This window comes from Vigna radiata, chromosome 11 (assembly GCF_000741045.1).
Source record: "Vigna radiata var. radiata cultivar VC1973A chromosome 11, Vradiata_ver6, whole genome shotgun sequence".
NCBI lineage: Eukaryota > Viridiplantae > Streptophyta > Magnoliopsida > Fabales > Fabaceae > Vigna > Vigna radiata.
In genome coordinates, this window is record NC_028361.1 from 12,437,247 (window position 1) to 12,452,861 (window position 15,615).

A 15,615-nucleotide genomic window follows, 5' to 3' on the forward strand; every position below is an offset into this window, starting at 1 on the left:
AAATACAATACAATCCAAAATCATTTTAAACTCCAAATATAATTCAAAATTAACTACAAAAAGCAAAATAAATATGTATCTACTTGATAGAGGTAATGTTTTCTCCCTTTATCATTCAATAAAAGTTCGAATGTGAGATTCTTGACACTACCATCTTGTTCTCCTTATTCTCCCATTTTCTCTTATAATTCCTTAGAAACGTTCATATGATAACAATAAGTAGACAAATATCAAAAAATCACGACCCAAATTAATGTAGTCACCGTGGCTTGCTCGATCACACCAAAGATAAATGCTACAAGAATTTTGGTAGGGTGTTGCTCCCTCCACCTCCCCAAGTGTTCCTCCACCTCCCCATTATTTTCATTTATTTTAAAAATATTTTACACCTCCCCACTATTTTCTTTTATTCTAAAAATACCTTACATCTCCCCACTATCCTCAACAATTTTTCTCTTTCTCTCTCTACATTAATGGAGCATTTACATAGCTCATTAATGGAGCCTTTACATGGCTCAGATTTGAACTTATTATATATATTCCCTTAAATAAGTTTGATTCAATCTTATTTTTGTTGTTCAATATATTTTTTTCTTCAAATTACTTAATAAATGGTAAAATTTTGTTCTAAATTTCTAGAAAAATGTTTATATATGTGTGTGTGTGTTTTTTTACATTTAATATTTATAATTTTTTTAACATTATATTATGTTTTAACTTACAGACATGTTCGACTCAAATAACTTGAATAAAGTATTTNGAATAAAGTATTTAATTTATTAGATAAATAATATAAAAATATTATTAAATACTTAAAATATAAAAGAAAAGTTATTTGTTAAAGATTTGGAATTTATTTAGTTTTTGTCATTATAAAGTTAGTATATAATAATAATAATAATAATAATAATAATATATTATTTACTATTAATATAAAATGGAAGTGGTAGAAGCACTAATATTGAATTTTTCTCTGAATTTTATATTTTACTAATATATCATAAATTTAAATCTGAACCATGTGAATACTCTCCATTAACGTAGAGAGAGAAAGAGAAATATTGTTGAATATAATGGGGACGTGTAGGACATTTTTGGAATAAAAGAAAATAATAGGATGATATAAAATATTTTTGAAATAAATGAAAATAATGAGAAGGTACAGGAACACTTAGGGTGGTGATGGGAGCAACACCCATTTTGATATTATGTCGCAAACTATTCGACGAACCACACTAGCGATAATGGAAATCAAGTTGATACTCAAGCTGATAATTCTTCAACTTCAACTTCTTCCTTTATTTTAACTTTTCCTCAAGGCTAACAATTGATTCATTTTCTTACCACCAAAATATCTACCGATACATCTGGTATTGCTACTAATGTCATAGGTAATAACATAAATCTTCGTCATCTAATTTTTTATGGATCTTGGATTTAGGAGCTACTTCTCATTGTTTTAAAAATTTATATGATTCTTATGTTCTATTGATGGTTCTCATGTTTTTGTTGCCTAAAAGTCAAAGTATAAGGCATATGCAGTATTCAACTTAAGATATATTGTACTTTATATTCCCACATTCTGTTTCACACTCTTATCTTTACTTTGATAACTTTTTCGTTAGGGAACCTAACAATTTTACTTTTGCACGATCTCAAAACGAAGAGAATGATTGATATTGCTAAGTCTCTATGTGGTCTTTTGGTTATTGATTTTAACTTCCAAATCACCTTATGCTTCTATTAATTAGTGTAATAATATTTCTTATGAAAACATATACCTATTTCTATTTACAAACTTCTTGCGAATAAAATTCCTTTTAGTGTCATTGCTTCTTCGTATCATTGAAACATTTGTCATCTTTTTAAACAGAATAAATTACCTTTCAGTAATCCAAATTATTTTATGCCTCATTGCTTTTATCTTTTTCATGCTCATATTTGGAGTCCTTATCCATTTATGATTATTGTCTCACTATTTTTTTAGTTTAGTTTAGGTTGGAAGTTTCATATCAACTAGAGATAAGGTCAAATTATTATATATATATATATATATATATATATATAAAATAACGTACAAACCTCACTTTACAAGCCGGTTTTGTGAGACTGAGTTAGACCTAAACTTACTTTTTAAGAGTTTATGATAAGAGTCATTTCATCTGAATGTCTAAAACTTATTCCTCAATTTTTTTTTCTTATGTGATATTTTGTAAGATATGTCTGTTTTAAAGGTGTTTTTCATCTCATCAAAATGATATTCCATCTAAATTTTTTATATGTATTATCTTTTATGAAGTTAACTTAAAATTTGAACACACTAAAGTATGTGTTTTAATTAGTTTTTTTGTAAAAATAATTCCATTTAAGTACAACGTTAATTGATTTAATTGAAGGTGAATAAAATAACTAACCCGTATATTATGCAATGGTGTTTGCTGTAAAACTAATATCCAAATCAAAATTTATGAAGATTGTTGAAGTTTGATGACATATTATTATGTGTTTCTGAGTATGAGTTTGATATTTTATGCAATAGCTTGAGAAAGAAAGGAACTCTTATAACTCCTCTGAATCTGCAACCAGTTGTTTGAAATGGTAATAAATTTGAGCAACTTTGTTCTGGAATTGAATACTAGATATCGTAACACGCTTGCTTTTCTTGTTTCCCAATCAAAATAAAAATCACACCTTATTCATTGTGATAATTAATGACCAAGTCCCAGCTAGCTAATTCATTTTCCAGTAAATTCCAACCTCTACTTCAATTTTTTTGTATAGTGGTCCTAAACACTACTTATTCAATTATGCCATTTTAATCAATGTCATTCAATTAACATAGTAGCCACAACCCTTCACCCAAATAAGATTTTGTCTTCTTTATCGTTGAAGACTCATAAATGCTAATTACTAATAGTATCAAATTAAGTTCATATAGTTTTGTTGGAGACAATATTTTACAAATTTTTTTCTTAAAGTGAATACTAAATATTTTATAATTTAGTTTAAAGTAAAAACAATTTTTTATAATAATTTAAAGATAAAATATATATTTAATCCATAATTTTACTATATGAGTATTTAATGGAGTCCGTGTCTTTTTGCATTTTGTATAAAAAATAAGATTTAATTACTTAGTCTCAACTTTAGTGTGAATGTGTATAGTTGATCTTACTTTTAAAAAAGTTTTAATTGTGTTTTAACTTTAAAAAAAAAATGTTTTAATTAGGCCCTTTCTAAAAAAATTCTAACAGCATTAGTGGTATATCATATGTTAATACATGATTTTTAAGTTTATTTTTTTCTCAAAATGAAGTAACATTATCCTTCTTCAAATTGAGAGAAAAATTATTTTTGTATATTAAAATTAACTTTTTAATCATTACATTATTATATATTATTAACAAAGTTTTTAATAATCATAACTTTAACTACTAAATTTTAATATAAATATTAGTATAATATTTATACAAACAATAAATTTGATCCAATTAAAAGAGCATCAAATTTATTATTTGTATAAATAATATTAATTAATTTATTCTTATAAAAAACAAGATTAATAATATATTAGTTTTAAATACTTGCATTTCTAAAAAAAATTATTTATACTTAATTAGTTTTAATCTTATAAAAAAACATAGATTAACAAATGAATTAATAATATATAATAATATTATGTCAAAAAATCATTTTTAATAAAAATATCAGTACAACATTTATATAAATAATAAATTTTATCTCAACATGAAGAGACAATGTCCTTTTATTTTGACAAAAATTGAGACTACATTGAATTAAGAAGTAAATTGAAATCAAGATTATAACACTTAACACTGAAACTGACACATTGCAGTACCTTATCGTATGGTACTGACAATGTCACTTGTTACACTAAGAACGTGACACGTGACAAAAAAAATGTTTACAAAAAAAATTATAAATTATAAAAAATTAAAAAACACCGTCCAATGACACGTGACATACTATTAATAGTAATTTTTTGAAAAGTAATGTTATAAGGAGACACTTCCACATTTATTTGACATATAGTACAAAGGTAAAATTCATCATAAAAGAATAAATTTTTGTATTTTTTTTTCCTCAGAAAGAAGAAAATAAAAGGTAAAAAAAATATTGTCAAATGAATATAAAAGATTTATGTGTGTCAAAGTATCATATTTTTTCTTTTTTAAAATAAAGGACTTAATAAAATACACTTTTTTCTCAAAAGTTAAGATGCAAAAAACTTTTTTAAAAGTGAAAATCAATTTTAACATAATCTCATCGGAATAGAAACCATTCGAATAATTAAACAAAAATAAATAAATTAAAAGATAAAAAAATAAAAGGGTTAAATATGTTTTTAGTCTCTATACTTTGGGGCGATTTTGGTTTTAGTCCATTTTCAAACTAAGGTACAATTTAGTCCTTCAATTTTAGAAAACTCTGGTTTTAGTCCTTTTTACCAAATTTTTTTAAATTTATTTGTTGTTTCAAACGCGTTTCTCAGTTAACATTGAAGCAAAAATGTGTCAAACAGTGTAAACAATCCAAATGCTATAATGAAACGTGTTTGAAACAACAAATAAAGTTAAAAAAATTTGGTAAAAATGACTAAAACCAGAGTTTCCTAAAATTAAAAAACTAAATTGTACCTTAGTTTGAAAATGGACTAAAACTAAAATCTTTCCAAAGTATACGACCTAAAAACATATTTAACTCAAAATAAAAAAAAAATGCAAAACAGGTAGGAAACCCCTTGTCCGTGAATAACACTTGAGCAAAACTATGGGTCGCATATTCACTGAAACAAAAAAAAAAAATATAAAAGTTCTAAATAGTATTAAGAAATAGACATAAGTTATCATATATAATTGTATTTATCATATACCTCACTTTATTATGAAAATAGTTAACGATATTTTGTATTTGATGCCGATTATTTGAGTCATTCCCTCATAAGTACACATTGTAAGACACCTTTTATAAAACAGGGCTTTGACTATTGAAAAGAGGTTTGTAAAACTATTAATATTGCTTCAAAGATTGTCTTTAGCAAACGAACATAGTTTACATATTGTAAAAATTAAAAAGTAATTTTCCTCAAAATACAATATTCTTACACTTATTTTTGTGGAAGTTACAAGATATTAATTATACTGTGAAGTAAAAAAATTATTTCCACCAAAATCTCTTCATCAAAGTGTGAAGTCAGAGAGCCATCAACAACAATAAATTAATGTCATCTTTATTCCCCTTTTATCAAAGTTTCTGAGACAACTTGGCCCATACGTCTATGTAGCATTGCACGAAGGTAGTAGAATATTAAATTCCCTGTGATTCCTAACCGGAAACTTACACAATATTGTAGTAACAGGAACTTCATTCTTCTAGTATTCATTTTGTTTTTAGTGCTAGTACCAAAGGAGTATTATGTGTCCATGTCTATAAGCTTTCTACACAATCTACTCGGTGTTTTGTCGTGTAACCAAAAATCCTCACCCTGGCTGCTATTGCTTTTTCGATGAATGAGAAGCTTCAGTGCTACACTTTTTCCCAGAGAACCATTTCTACTGGAGATTTTCTCTCCCTTTAAGTCACAACACAACAAGCGCTAAGAAGAAAAGGACAACACAAGCAGGCATTAATAAAACCAGACCAGTATGTTCTCCAAATAAAAGGAAGAATATACAGCAGATCCATACAAAGCAGAAAAAAGGTACTAGGCAATCAGACAAAGTTTTCTAGTTTCAAGGTCAACGCATATGTTATGATCATGTAGCAAACAAACACATACATAACTTTACTCTTGAGTGCATCGTTCCCATTACAATCCTCAGTGTAAAAACAAAAACAATCCTTAGAGGAGTGAAGAGAGTATAGGCGTGTTTAGCCAAACACAATGATAAACTAAACAACTTCAACATTGTCAAGTTCCAACATACCGATAATAAAATATATTGCTTTCAAATTTCCATACATAATAGAAGCCAGCCAGAGGCATACTAAAAGCAAACTAATTAACCTGGTAGAAACTAGGAACAACAAAACCCTAAAGATTAATTAGTTTCAAATTGAAAGAACAAACCAAAGTTGAGAAGAGGCAGATTCAACAACCTGACCACGTATACAACTATTATCAGAAACACACACTAAGCATTCTGCATCCTGATTGCAAAAGAATTAAGAAGCTCTTGGTACTGAAAAACATCTTCAACGATGCAATTCTCTGCATGATTCGTCATGGTTTGTTCATTCCCCAGAGCCATACCCTGCAAGTGATGAAACCCATTAAAGTTGTCAAATTTCTGCATGGGAAGATCCTGATGATCGAAAGAAAGGCCGAAACTCTCATTCTTCTGAAACCCCTTCTTCGTGTCATCATAGCATTGCGCGGTGGAAACAAGTGCTGATTCAGAAATAAGAGAAGGAAGAACGGGCTCCTGAGGGTTTCGGACACTCTCCATTTTTGGCAAACTCTCGCATTTATTAGGCTTCGCTTTGGGCAAGAACTTGTTAACTATCTCTTCCAACAATCCGGAATCCGAAGACTCTCGACAGAAAAATCCAGACCCACTGTCATCATCACCTTTTTCAGTGAAATTAGTTCCACATACCGTGTTCACATTAACAGACGAAGCGCCTTCCAAAGGGTAACTCACCGAATAACTAGGAATAAGAGGTGAAGAAGAAGAAGAAGAAGAAACAGTTGGTAACGATGGAAAAGTAGAAGAACCCTTGTTGTAGAACTGGTCGTGGAAGTTGTGGGTGGAAGAAGAAAGCAAGGAAGGGTTATTTGAGGAAGAGTTAATGAGGTCGCGAAGGAGAAGCATGTTGAGTGAGGAAGAAGGGTTTCGCGGGTTGGAAAAGGAAAAGTCAACGGCGCTAGGGTAGTCAAAGCAGCTGGCGGAACCAGTCGAGTGGCGACTACGGTGGCTGGTGAAGGGTAGTGACGGAGAGTGTTTGGTGAAGTTGTTATTACTAAAAGAATGAAAGAAGTGGTCGGCTGTGGCGGAAGAAGCTTGCGGAGAAGTGGGGTACACGAAGTTGGTGCGAGCCTTGAGACCGCGCATGGCTCGGGCGGCGCAGTCGTAGGCGCAGGCAGCTTCCTCCGCGGTGTCGAAGGTTCCCAGCCACCGTCGCTCCTTCGACTGAGGGTCCCTAATCTCGGCGGCATAACGTCCCCACGGCCTGCGCCTCACACCACGATACCTCATGGCTCCGCCGCCGCCGTCTTCTCTTAAAGTCCGCTTGTTAACGGCGGTGGAGCGTTTAGGGTTTTCACCGAGTGATGAGTCTTTCGGGTCGGGTCCGAGAATCGGAGCCACACCGTTGAGACGCCTCATTGCTTCTTCCATGAGTTTTTCGGAAAATGTTAAAATTAGTACTATGAATAGTAAACTTATTTTGTGAAGGGAGAAAGAGAGGTTTTGGTTTGATGCTGCCTTGAATTCGGTGCGTTTTGGTCTTATTTATAGAGCTGGGGCTTGAAGAAGAGTTATTGCACACGGCAACATGGTGAAGTAGATGAAGTTTTCTTTCATTTTCTTTTTTATTTCTTCTTGTGAGATATTGGGAAAGTGATTGATTTAATCATGCATGTCTAACACAAGAATCGATAAATCAGAGAAGGAAGACAAAAACATGAGACAAATCTAGAAATACCTCACTTTTCATTTTTTTTTTCTTTTTCAGGATTTTCACGGACTACTTTTAAGAAAATTAGTGATTAAGTAAAATATTTAATGTGTATGGATATGCTTTTATAATTAACTACTTTTAGCTAAGTGTCTGTCTTAAATAATGTTTAGTTATATACTCTCACATATAACCTTCGGATTTGCTTATAAATTAAGAGTAACATTATTTTTAAGAACGACATGATACAGTTTACAATTTAATTTTTCTTTTTGTTTCTTATCACTTAATAAGCCTATAATTAACATTCTACATCCTATCTTATTTATAAGCAAAGAAATCACATTATGTTTTCAAATCTTAACAACTTTCACTATGTTATATCTTAACAAGTATTCTTTATTGTAGGAGAAAGTTCTTTTTAAAAAACTTAGCAAAATTTAATACAACCAACCAATTTCCTTTATTTGTATGAAATTAGTTTCTTTTTTTTTTCCTAGAAACTAATGATAATGTTATCTCTCATCACATATTTGAACTAATAAGAACATGTTATGACTCTACCTTTTAATATTGTATTCACTTCAATAATGACGTTCAGAGTTCTCTTAGCTTCAATATATTTGAACACGGTTTCCCTCCATAGATATCAATCAAGGTTAATACAGAACATTATACACGAGGAGGGATACAAAAAAAACTAAGTTACTAAATATCAAAGCTTAACTAATACCAACCATATTTAAAAAGTATCCAAGTCAACCCATAGGTAGAAATGTTAATAATATCATATCTTATGCAGAATCTCTTAAATAAATTCCTATTAATTATTAAAATTTATTAAAGGTCGCTCTATATTTAATAAGTTTTATCCAATAAAAAAAATGATAAAAACTCCGATGCTGTTGGTATGACTTTTTACACATATTTAAAAGTTTAACGTTATGTCTCCTTTCTCCCCGTCAACGTTGTTATTAATTTGAAGGTAATCTGTGGTTAATAGAGTACAGTAAATTACTGCAAGAGTATGGAACAACCCTGCATAATGTGCATGCATGACAGAATGATAATTTCTTCTTTGTCTGTCCTTGATCGCACTATACAGTGTTCTATGAAGCAGGCATGAATATATAGCTTTCTTAGATATCTTACTTTTCAAAAGAACATTACTAACCTTTATACCCTCTGAACTTTTGGCATCTCTATTTTAATTAGTAGGCCTAGTGACTTCGGACCACCATCGTCCTACAACCGAAGACTTTTGAAAGGCCACTATTGTTCAACCCCACTTGTGCCATTCTTTTTCTTCTTCAATCACCAAAATCAAGATCTAATATATCTTTCAAACCATGATTCATTCACAACAAAATCATATCAATCAGATATAAGTTCAACGAATTGACATTTTATAACTTTTTTTTTAAAATTTTTTCATTAAAACATGTATTTCTAACTGTTTAATAAGCATGATCCACATATTCAAATTATTCTTAATGACAGTAACTCAGTTCAATTAACCTATTAATACTCCTTAATTTGGCTCATATATTCGTCATTTTTAAGGCAATGCATTTTGACAAAACATTGTACAGATTAATTATACAATTATTTTGGAAATGTTCCCATTATAATTATTAATTTTAATTAATAGTAAAATACTACTGAATGATGATGTTGTTATAGAAAAATATTTAATACAATGATGGTTTTTCAAAATAAAAATATTTAAAAGAATTTATAAAATAGGAGCATTTAATTGTTGGAAAGAAAACTGATGTTTTTATGATTTCTTAGAAAATATGAGTACTACATATGTTCTCTTTTAAATGCCATTTAACATTTTTTTGAAAGAAAAAAAAACTGATAAATACAATATGTTTTCTTTATCTCATAAAATATTTATAAGACTTTCTATTTTGTTATTTTTATTTGTGTATGATAATTAAAGATTAGATAAATAGTAAAAGTATAAATAGTAAAAGAGAAATTGATGTTAACTTTTAAAACAACAGTTAAGAAAAAAAAATTAAAATATGCAATACTTAAAGAAAAAGAAAAGAGCTGATAGAATATTTAACTTTATTTTATATGATAAAGGGGAGTCAATATCTTTTCTTGAAAAAAAAAATACAATTGTTTTATTGCCAATTCATGTAACAGTTTGTGTAGTAATTTTTCTTGCGTTTATCTTTCTCTTTTTTGTTGCTTATTTTATGTAAAGGTAATATAAAAAAACAAAACATAATATAAATTGTTGTATAGATTACATTGGTAAAAACATTATTTCTCTTCTTTTGAGTTGTGCCAGCTATGTAGCATACTTCTCTCAAGTAATAGTTATTGCCTAAATCTGCTAGAAGTTATACAATTCTGGGACAAGAGGTGAATGAAATCACGTTGCGTTTCGGGGTCGTGAAAAGTTATGATTGGAGATTTTAATGAAAGCAGAGAAGCAAGTAATAATTATGGTTTTATGATGTTCACGTATTTTCCTTCCCACTATTCAGTGAAAATTTTGAAACCTTGTAAAACTGGAAAAGAATAGATCAAAGAGCAAAGCATCCATATCCATAATTTTGAAGCATGCAGAAGGTGATAGGTGTTACAAAGCAGCTTTTTAGCCAGCTGTTTAGGAGTAAAATCTGATGGGATGTGTTAAGCTCGCTTCTGATTATTATTATCGTTTTGCATGATTACAGTGGCGGCGCTCAGAAGTTGTTCCTCCTACTTTGGTTTGTGTTTTTAAACTTATTTGCCTGTTCTGTAGGCTGAGCTTCATCACATGTGTAAGTGTGGATGGAAAATGATATTTTAACACTATTTTTTGATACTATTTTAACATTGCACACGTGTCAAAATGTGGTTGGACGATTTCAAATTAAAAAAACCTGAGATAGAGACATATTTAGAAGAAAAAAACCAAATTTTTTTTTAATTTGAAATCGTCAAACCATATTTTAACACGTATGCAGTGTCAAAATAATGTAAGAAAATGGTGTTAAAATATTATTTTTCAAGTGTGTATTGATGCATAAGAGGATTTGGTTGATTGATGTTGGGTTGTAGGTGAAAAAAGAAAAAAAAAAAACAAGAATTTAAACATCACATGGAGTTGTCTGATACATGGGGTGTTAGGTCCTGTTGGTAGCTAGAAACTGACATAAACAATATTGTTACTGGTTGTACGTGCCATTCGACTCAGGAAGGAAAGGTACATGGCCATGGCCAATGCTCTACCCACCACACTCAAATTTTGCCTCAATTTCTTCAACTTAACTCACTATAATATACCTTCCTAATATGTTTCTTTTTACTTTCTACTAAAACGTATCTTATCTTTAATCTGTATATGCATTATTTACTTCTTGTTTCACCTATTCCATGTTCTAAAAAACTATTTGCTAAAAAATATATCTCTTGATTGTATATTGTTGGAAGTCTTGTATCAACTAAAGATAAAGTCTATTCATAATATAAATAGATGTAAATTTCATTTAAAAAATCGATTTTATAAGATTAACTTAGGGTTAAATATGTTTTTAGTCCCTATACTTTGGGGTGATTTTGGTTTTAGTTCCTCTTTCAAACTAAGGTACACTTTAGTCTTTCAACTTTAGAAAACAGTATAAAGAATCCAAATGCTATAATGAAACGTGCTTGAAATAGCAAATAAAGTTAAAAAAATTTGGTAAAAAGGACTAAAACCAGAGTTTTTTAAAGTTGAAAGACTAAATTGTACCTTAGTTTGAGGGACTAAAACCAAAATCACCTCAAAGTATAGGGACTAAAAACATATTTAACCCATTAACTTAAATTTAAAATTCATTTCTTGATATGATATCAAAACATTTTTTAAAGAATGTGGGGACAAATTTTATACTCTTCCGTCTAAATTATCGACTAGATGAATCTTAATACAAAAGTGGAGTGTGTGTAGTCAGTCATTTATGCCATATTAAGTTTATAAAATAAGATAGTCATGTTAATAATTTTACAAATATATAAAGCTGCTATTGTATTCTATCAACATTATAGGGAGCAATAACAAAAACACCGTTACATTTATTCATTTAATAATGTAGATAACTACGTTATAAACTAATGAACTATCGAGCTAAAAAAAATTAAGAAAAAGTATGTATTTATTGTTTCAATAAATAATTGCATAAATTTAATACCTTCAACCGAACATATATTAGATCGGTATGTTATCATTTCTCACAACTATTTAACAGTTACATTCATAATACCTGGTAGGATTATGTAAATTTGCAAAAGGATTTTGGTATATAAAAATAAAAATCACGTGAACACCAATTAAAATATGTTAAATTGTTTAAATAAAAGCAAATTCATTGTTTTTCATTCGATTTTACTCTTACATTACATTATTAATTACCTAGATCAAGTTTTAAGTCATTAATTAAATTCAGATTATCTCGCCAGCTAATTGTATTTAATATATGACAAGATCGGAATGAAAGATATTTATTAATAAGAAAAAAATTGCATCGAAGAAGTTGCAGAACGTATGTGACTTAAATCATTCACTAAAGTATTATATATAAATTGAGTGTAATTATGGTAAGAATAGTTCAAATTCATTTGTGATGTTTCTTGAACATCCTTATCTTTACAAACTATATAGGATTATTATATTTTAACAATATTTTATTATATAACTTCGTAGTAGCAAAAGAAAAGAAAAGAATAACTAGAAAACGACGAAGGAAAAGAGCATTTAATATGCATAATTACGTGTAGTTGATTATGGATTTGGAAAGTAGGTCTGCGTATATCCTTCCCTATAATTAACAACAACCATGCATGCATTCTCATCTTCCTCCATTTACTACAATTTTCACTTAAATTCTTCCTCTCCCATCAGCACCACCCTCAGCCACCTTTTAATTAATCATATAAATAATGAACCCTAATAGTCTAAAACCAGTGCTTAATTAAACACATGCACGATTTCTTATTAATTCAGCCGATTTTTTGTTGTAAAAACTCAGCGTCTTTTCTGGTTGATATCAAGTTTCATGTCGGGTGTACATCAATTACTATTACAAACATCACTAATATTATAACTAATTAAGTGTTGGGAATGCAAGTGTGAGTCTAAGTCCCACATTGAATAGAAATGAGAAAGTAGAACACTTAAGATTTTGGATAGAGAGTGATGTCAATTCTTTATATGGTTGAACTCATATCTCATTGATGATTGTATCTCTCTGGTGAACCTCCTCCTTGATAAACCCAACATTAAGAACTAAGTATTTAATTTATAAAAAAAAAAAAAAAAATATGCAATGAGATCTTGTCCTTTGAAATGAGATCCTGGGGATGATCTGAGTAGAAAGTTGAAAAGCAATAAAGTATGTGTAGATTATGTATTCATGATTTAAATCTGCACCACAAGTCACCTCAACGTTATCTTCCACCTCAATCACAACCACGATTGTGCAGACAGAGATGGAGTCTCCAACCTTTTACCAGGTCATTTCGAATACAGTCATAAAAACCAAAACAAAAAACATATTCACTAATATTAAATAATTTCAAACACTGTAACGTCGTCCTATATTTTTTATTTTTTTGGTTTTTTCATTTTATAGTTATGGAATTACTACTAAACCTACAAAATCCGTACTCATTTATATATTATTATGAATTATTTATATCTTTAATTGACGTAGGACTGCTAATATTATATAATATGAATATAAATAAATAAACAAGTAATTATTAAATTACATACTTACACATGATTATTTTTTTCTGGCTTTTCAAACAAATTATATTGCATTAAATTTTATAATTATTATTATAATCATCATTATAAACAATTATTTTATATTATTAATTATATTTTCCATAATTCATTATAACTATACACAATATAACAGTTCAATATAATTATATAAAAATATTATCTATTTAAACATAGTTACTGACATTAATATAATAACAAAAAAAAAAAACGACCCGTGCGGGTCTAATACTAATACAGTGAAAAAAACCTAACCGTCTCTCATCATAGTACAAAATCTTTTTGCCACAAAAACAAGAAGAAACAAAAGTGCGATTTACCAAAAGAAAATTACATTTGTTTTTTAAAATTAAGTCAAAAACACATAAAAGTTACACAATCAATTATTTTATCACTTAATCTTAAATATTTTTTCATTTTTTTTTTGTATTTCCCCATTTTTCTCATGATCTCTTTCAAGCCAAAGTTGGACCTCATTCTTCTTTTAAAGTCATAAATTATGTATATTTTATATTTAAGATTTCATGTCAATAAGATAAATTTATAATATATAACTAAAAACAAACTCCATTTTAGTTAATTTTATAAAATTATGTTAAGTTCAAATTAAATTTTTAATATTTCAGTTGAAGAAACGAAGTTGGAGCGATTTTATGCATCTTTACGCGCCTCCTTTTGTCTCGTCTTCAAATGCAACCACACTGTAACAATGATTTTGGGAAGAGAAGAACGGTAATTTTTGGTGAGAATGTATAAAAGAAGAGAAAGAAAAAGTAGAACAAGCACTTAAATAAGATAAAGTGCTTAATCAATTATACAGTGCTTCTCATGGATTATGTTGTTTAAAATTGAAATCCAACTATGTAATTTTTTTTCATTGGTAATGCAAGATGTGGAATTCAAATTTGGTTATGATATTATAATTGCTTTTCTTCCTTTTATCTTACTAATAATAAACAATTAAAAAATTCTATTAAAAATTTTAATAACAATAAATAAAACTATTTGGTAAGAAATATGTATATGCATGTAATACTAACACTTTTATCACTTAAATATACTCGAACTTAATGGTTCATCGTATAATATGGTTTAACTCTTAGCAAAAGACAAAATATTTTTATTATAAATTTTGCTACTTAATTAATACACAAATTTATTATACCCTTTAAATCGTAATTATTTCATAACAATTCACCGATATCCAAGTAAAATATGTTGATAAACTATAATATTTTAGCTAATATGAACAATTTCACTATTTATAAACATATTATTTGAAGGTTAGAAAATATTATATTCATTCAAACACTAGTTCTGTCTATTTAACAAATTAAATATATGTTTAAACTTGTTTATCTTGCCACTTTATGTCACTCAATCATCAAATTTATCGAATATTTAAATAAATAATTTTACTCAATAAGTAAAATATTAGTACAATAATTAACCTTAGTAATTAAATATATGTGATATTATTATCACATTAGAAAAACTTGATTAAATGTCCTACAAGCAAATATATAAACAATCTTACAAAAAAGAAAAAAAAACATAGCATAATAAAATCAGTTATAAATATGTAACTAACTTTCAAATGTAAAAAACGATAATTTTCCTCATAAGAAAAAACATAAACTATAAAAAAAAACATTTTCAACAATTAAAGAATTTTAAAATTTTAAGGATCTACAACTATATAATTAAGTACAACAAAATTTTTAATACAAAACTAAACCATTGTAAAAACTAGAAAATAAAGTATTAGAGTAAATCGGTGTATTAAAAGACGAGCATTTTTATTATAAAATAATCTTATAATATAAATAAAAATTTCTAAAATTCGATTCATTACTTAAATACGTATCATCCTCTAAAACATTATTTCATTTCCTTTTTCTGCTTTTTCTCTAGCTTTTCTCACTATTGGAGTCTCTGATTGACGATCAGGAGGTGTCCATACGATCACGGCGTAGAGGGCTACACAACTGACCGATCAATTTCTTAATTCAAGTTGGTAAGTTGTTTTCTCTCTTTTCACCGTATGTTCTTGAGTCTAGATCATGCGATTCTTTTACTGCATGTGTCTTGTGGTTTTCATCTTCAATTCCTAGATCAATTCAAGCTTTAAGAGCTGTTTCCTACTTCCATTCGGTGAGTTGTAGGTTTTCATAGAGTTTCCTTACTGCACAAGTTTTAAT

General features: G+C 28.5%; 1 protein-coding gene across 1 annotated transcript; it reads right to left on the reverse strand.

Annotated features, from left to right (window-relative positions):
- Nucleotides 1–6,006: 6,006 nt before the first annotated feature.
- On the reverse strand, nucleotides 6,007–7,440 carry LOC106777474 (ethylene-responsive transcription factor ESR2-like). The gene has a single exon (XM_022775598.1). The coding sequence runs from the start codon at nucleotides 7,359–7,361 to the stop codon at nucleotides 6,156–6,158; it is 1,206 nt and encodes a 401-aa protein (XP_022631319.1). The 5' UTR covers nucleotides 7,362–7,440; the 3' UTR covers nucleotides 6,007–6,155.
- Nucleotides 7,441–15,615: the final 8,175 nt, after the last annotated feature.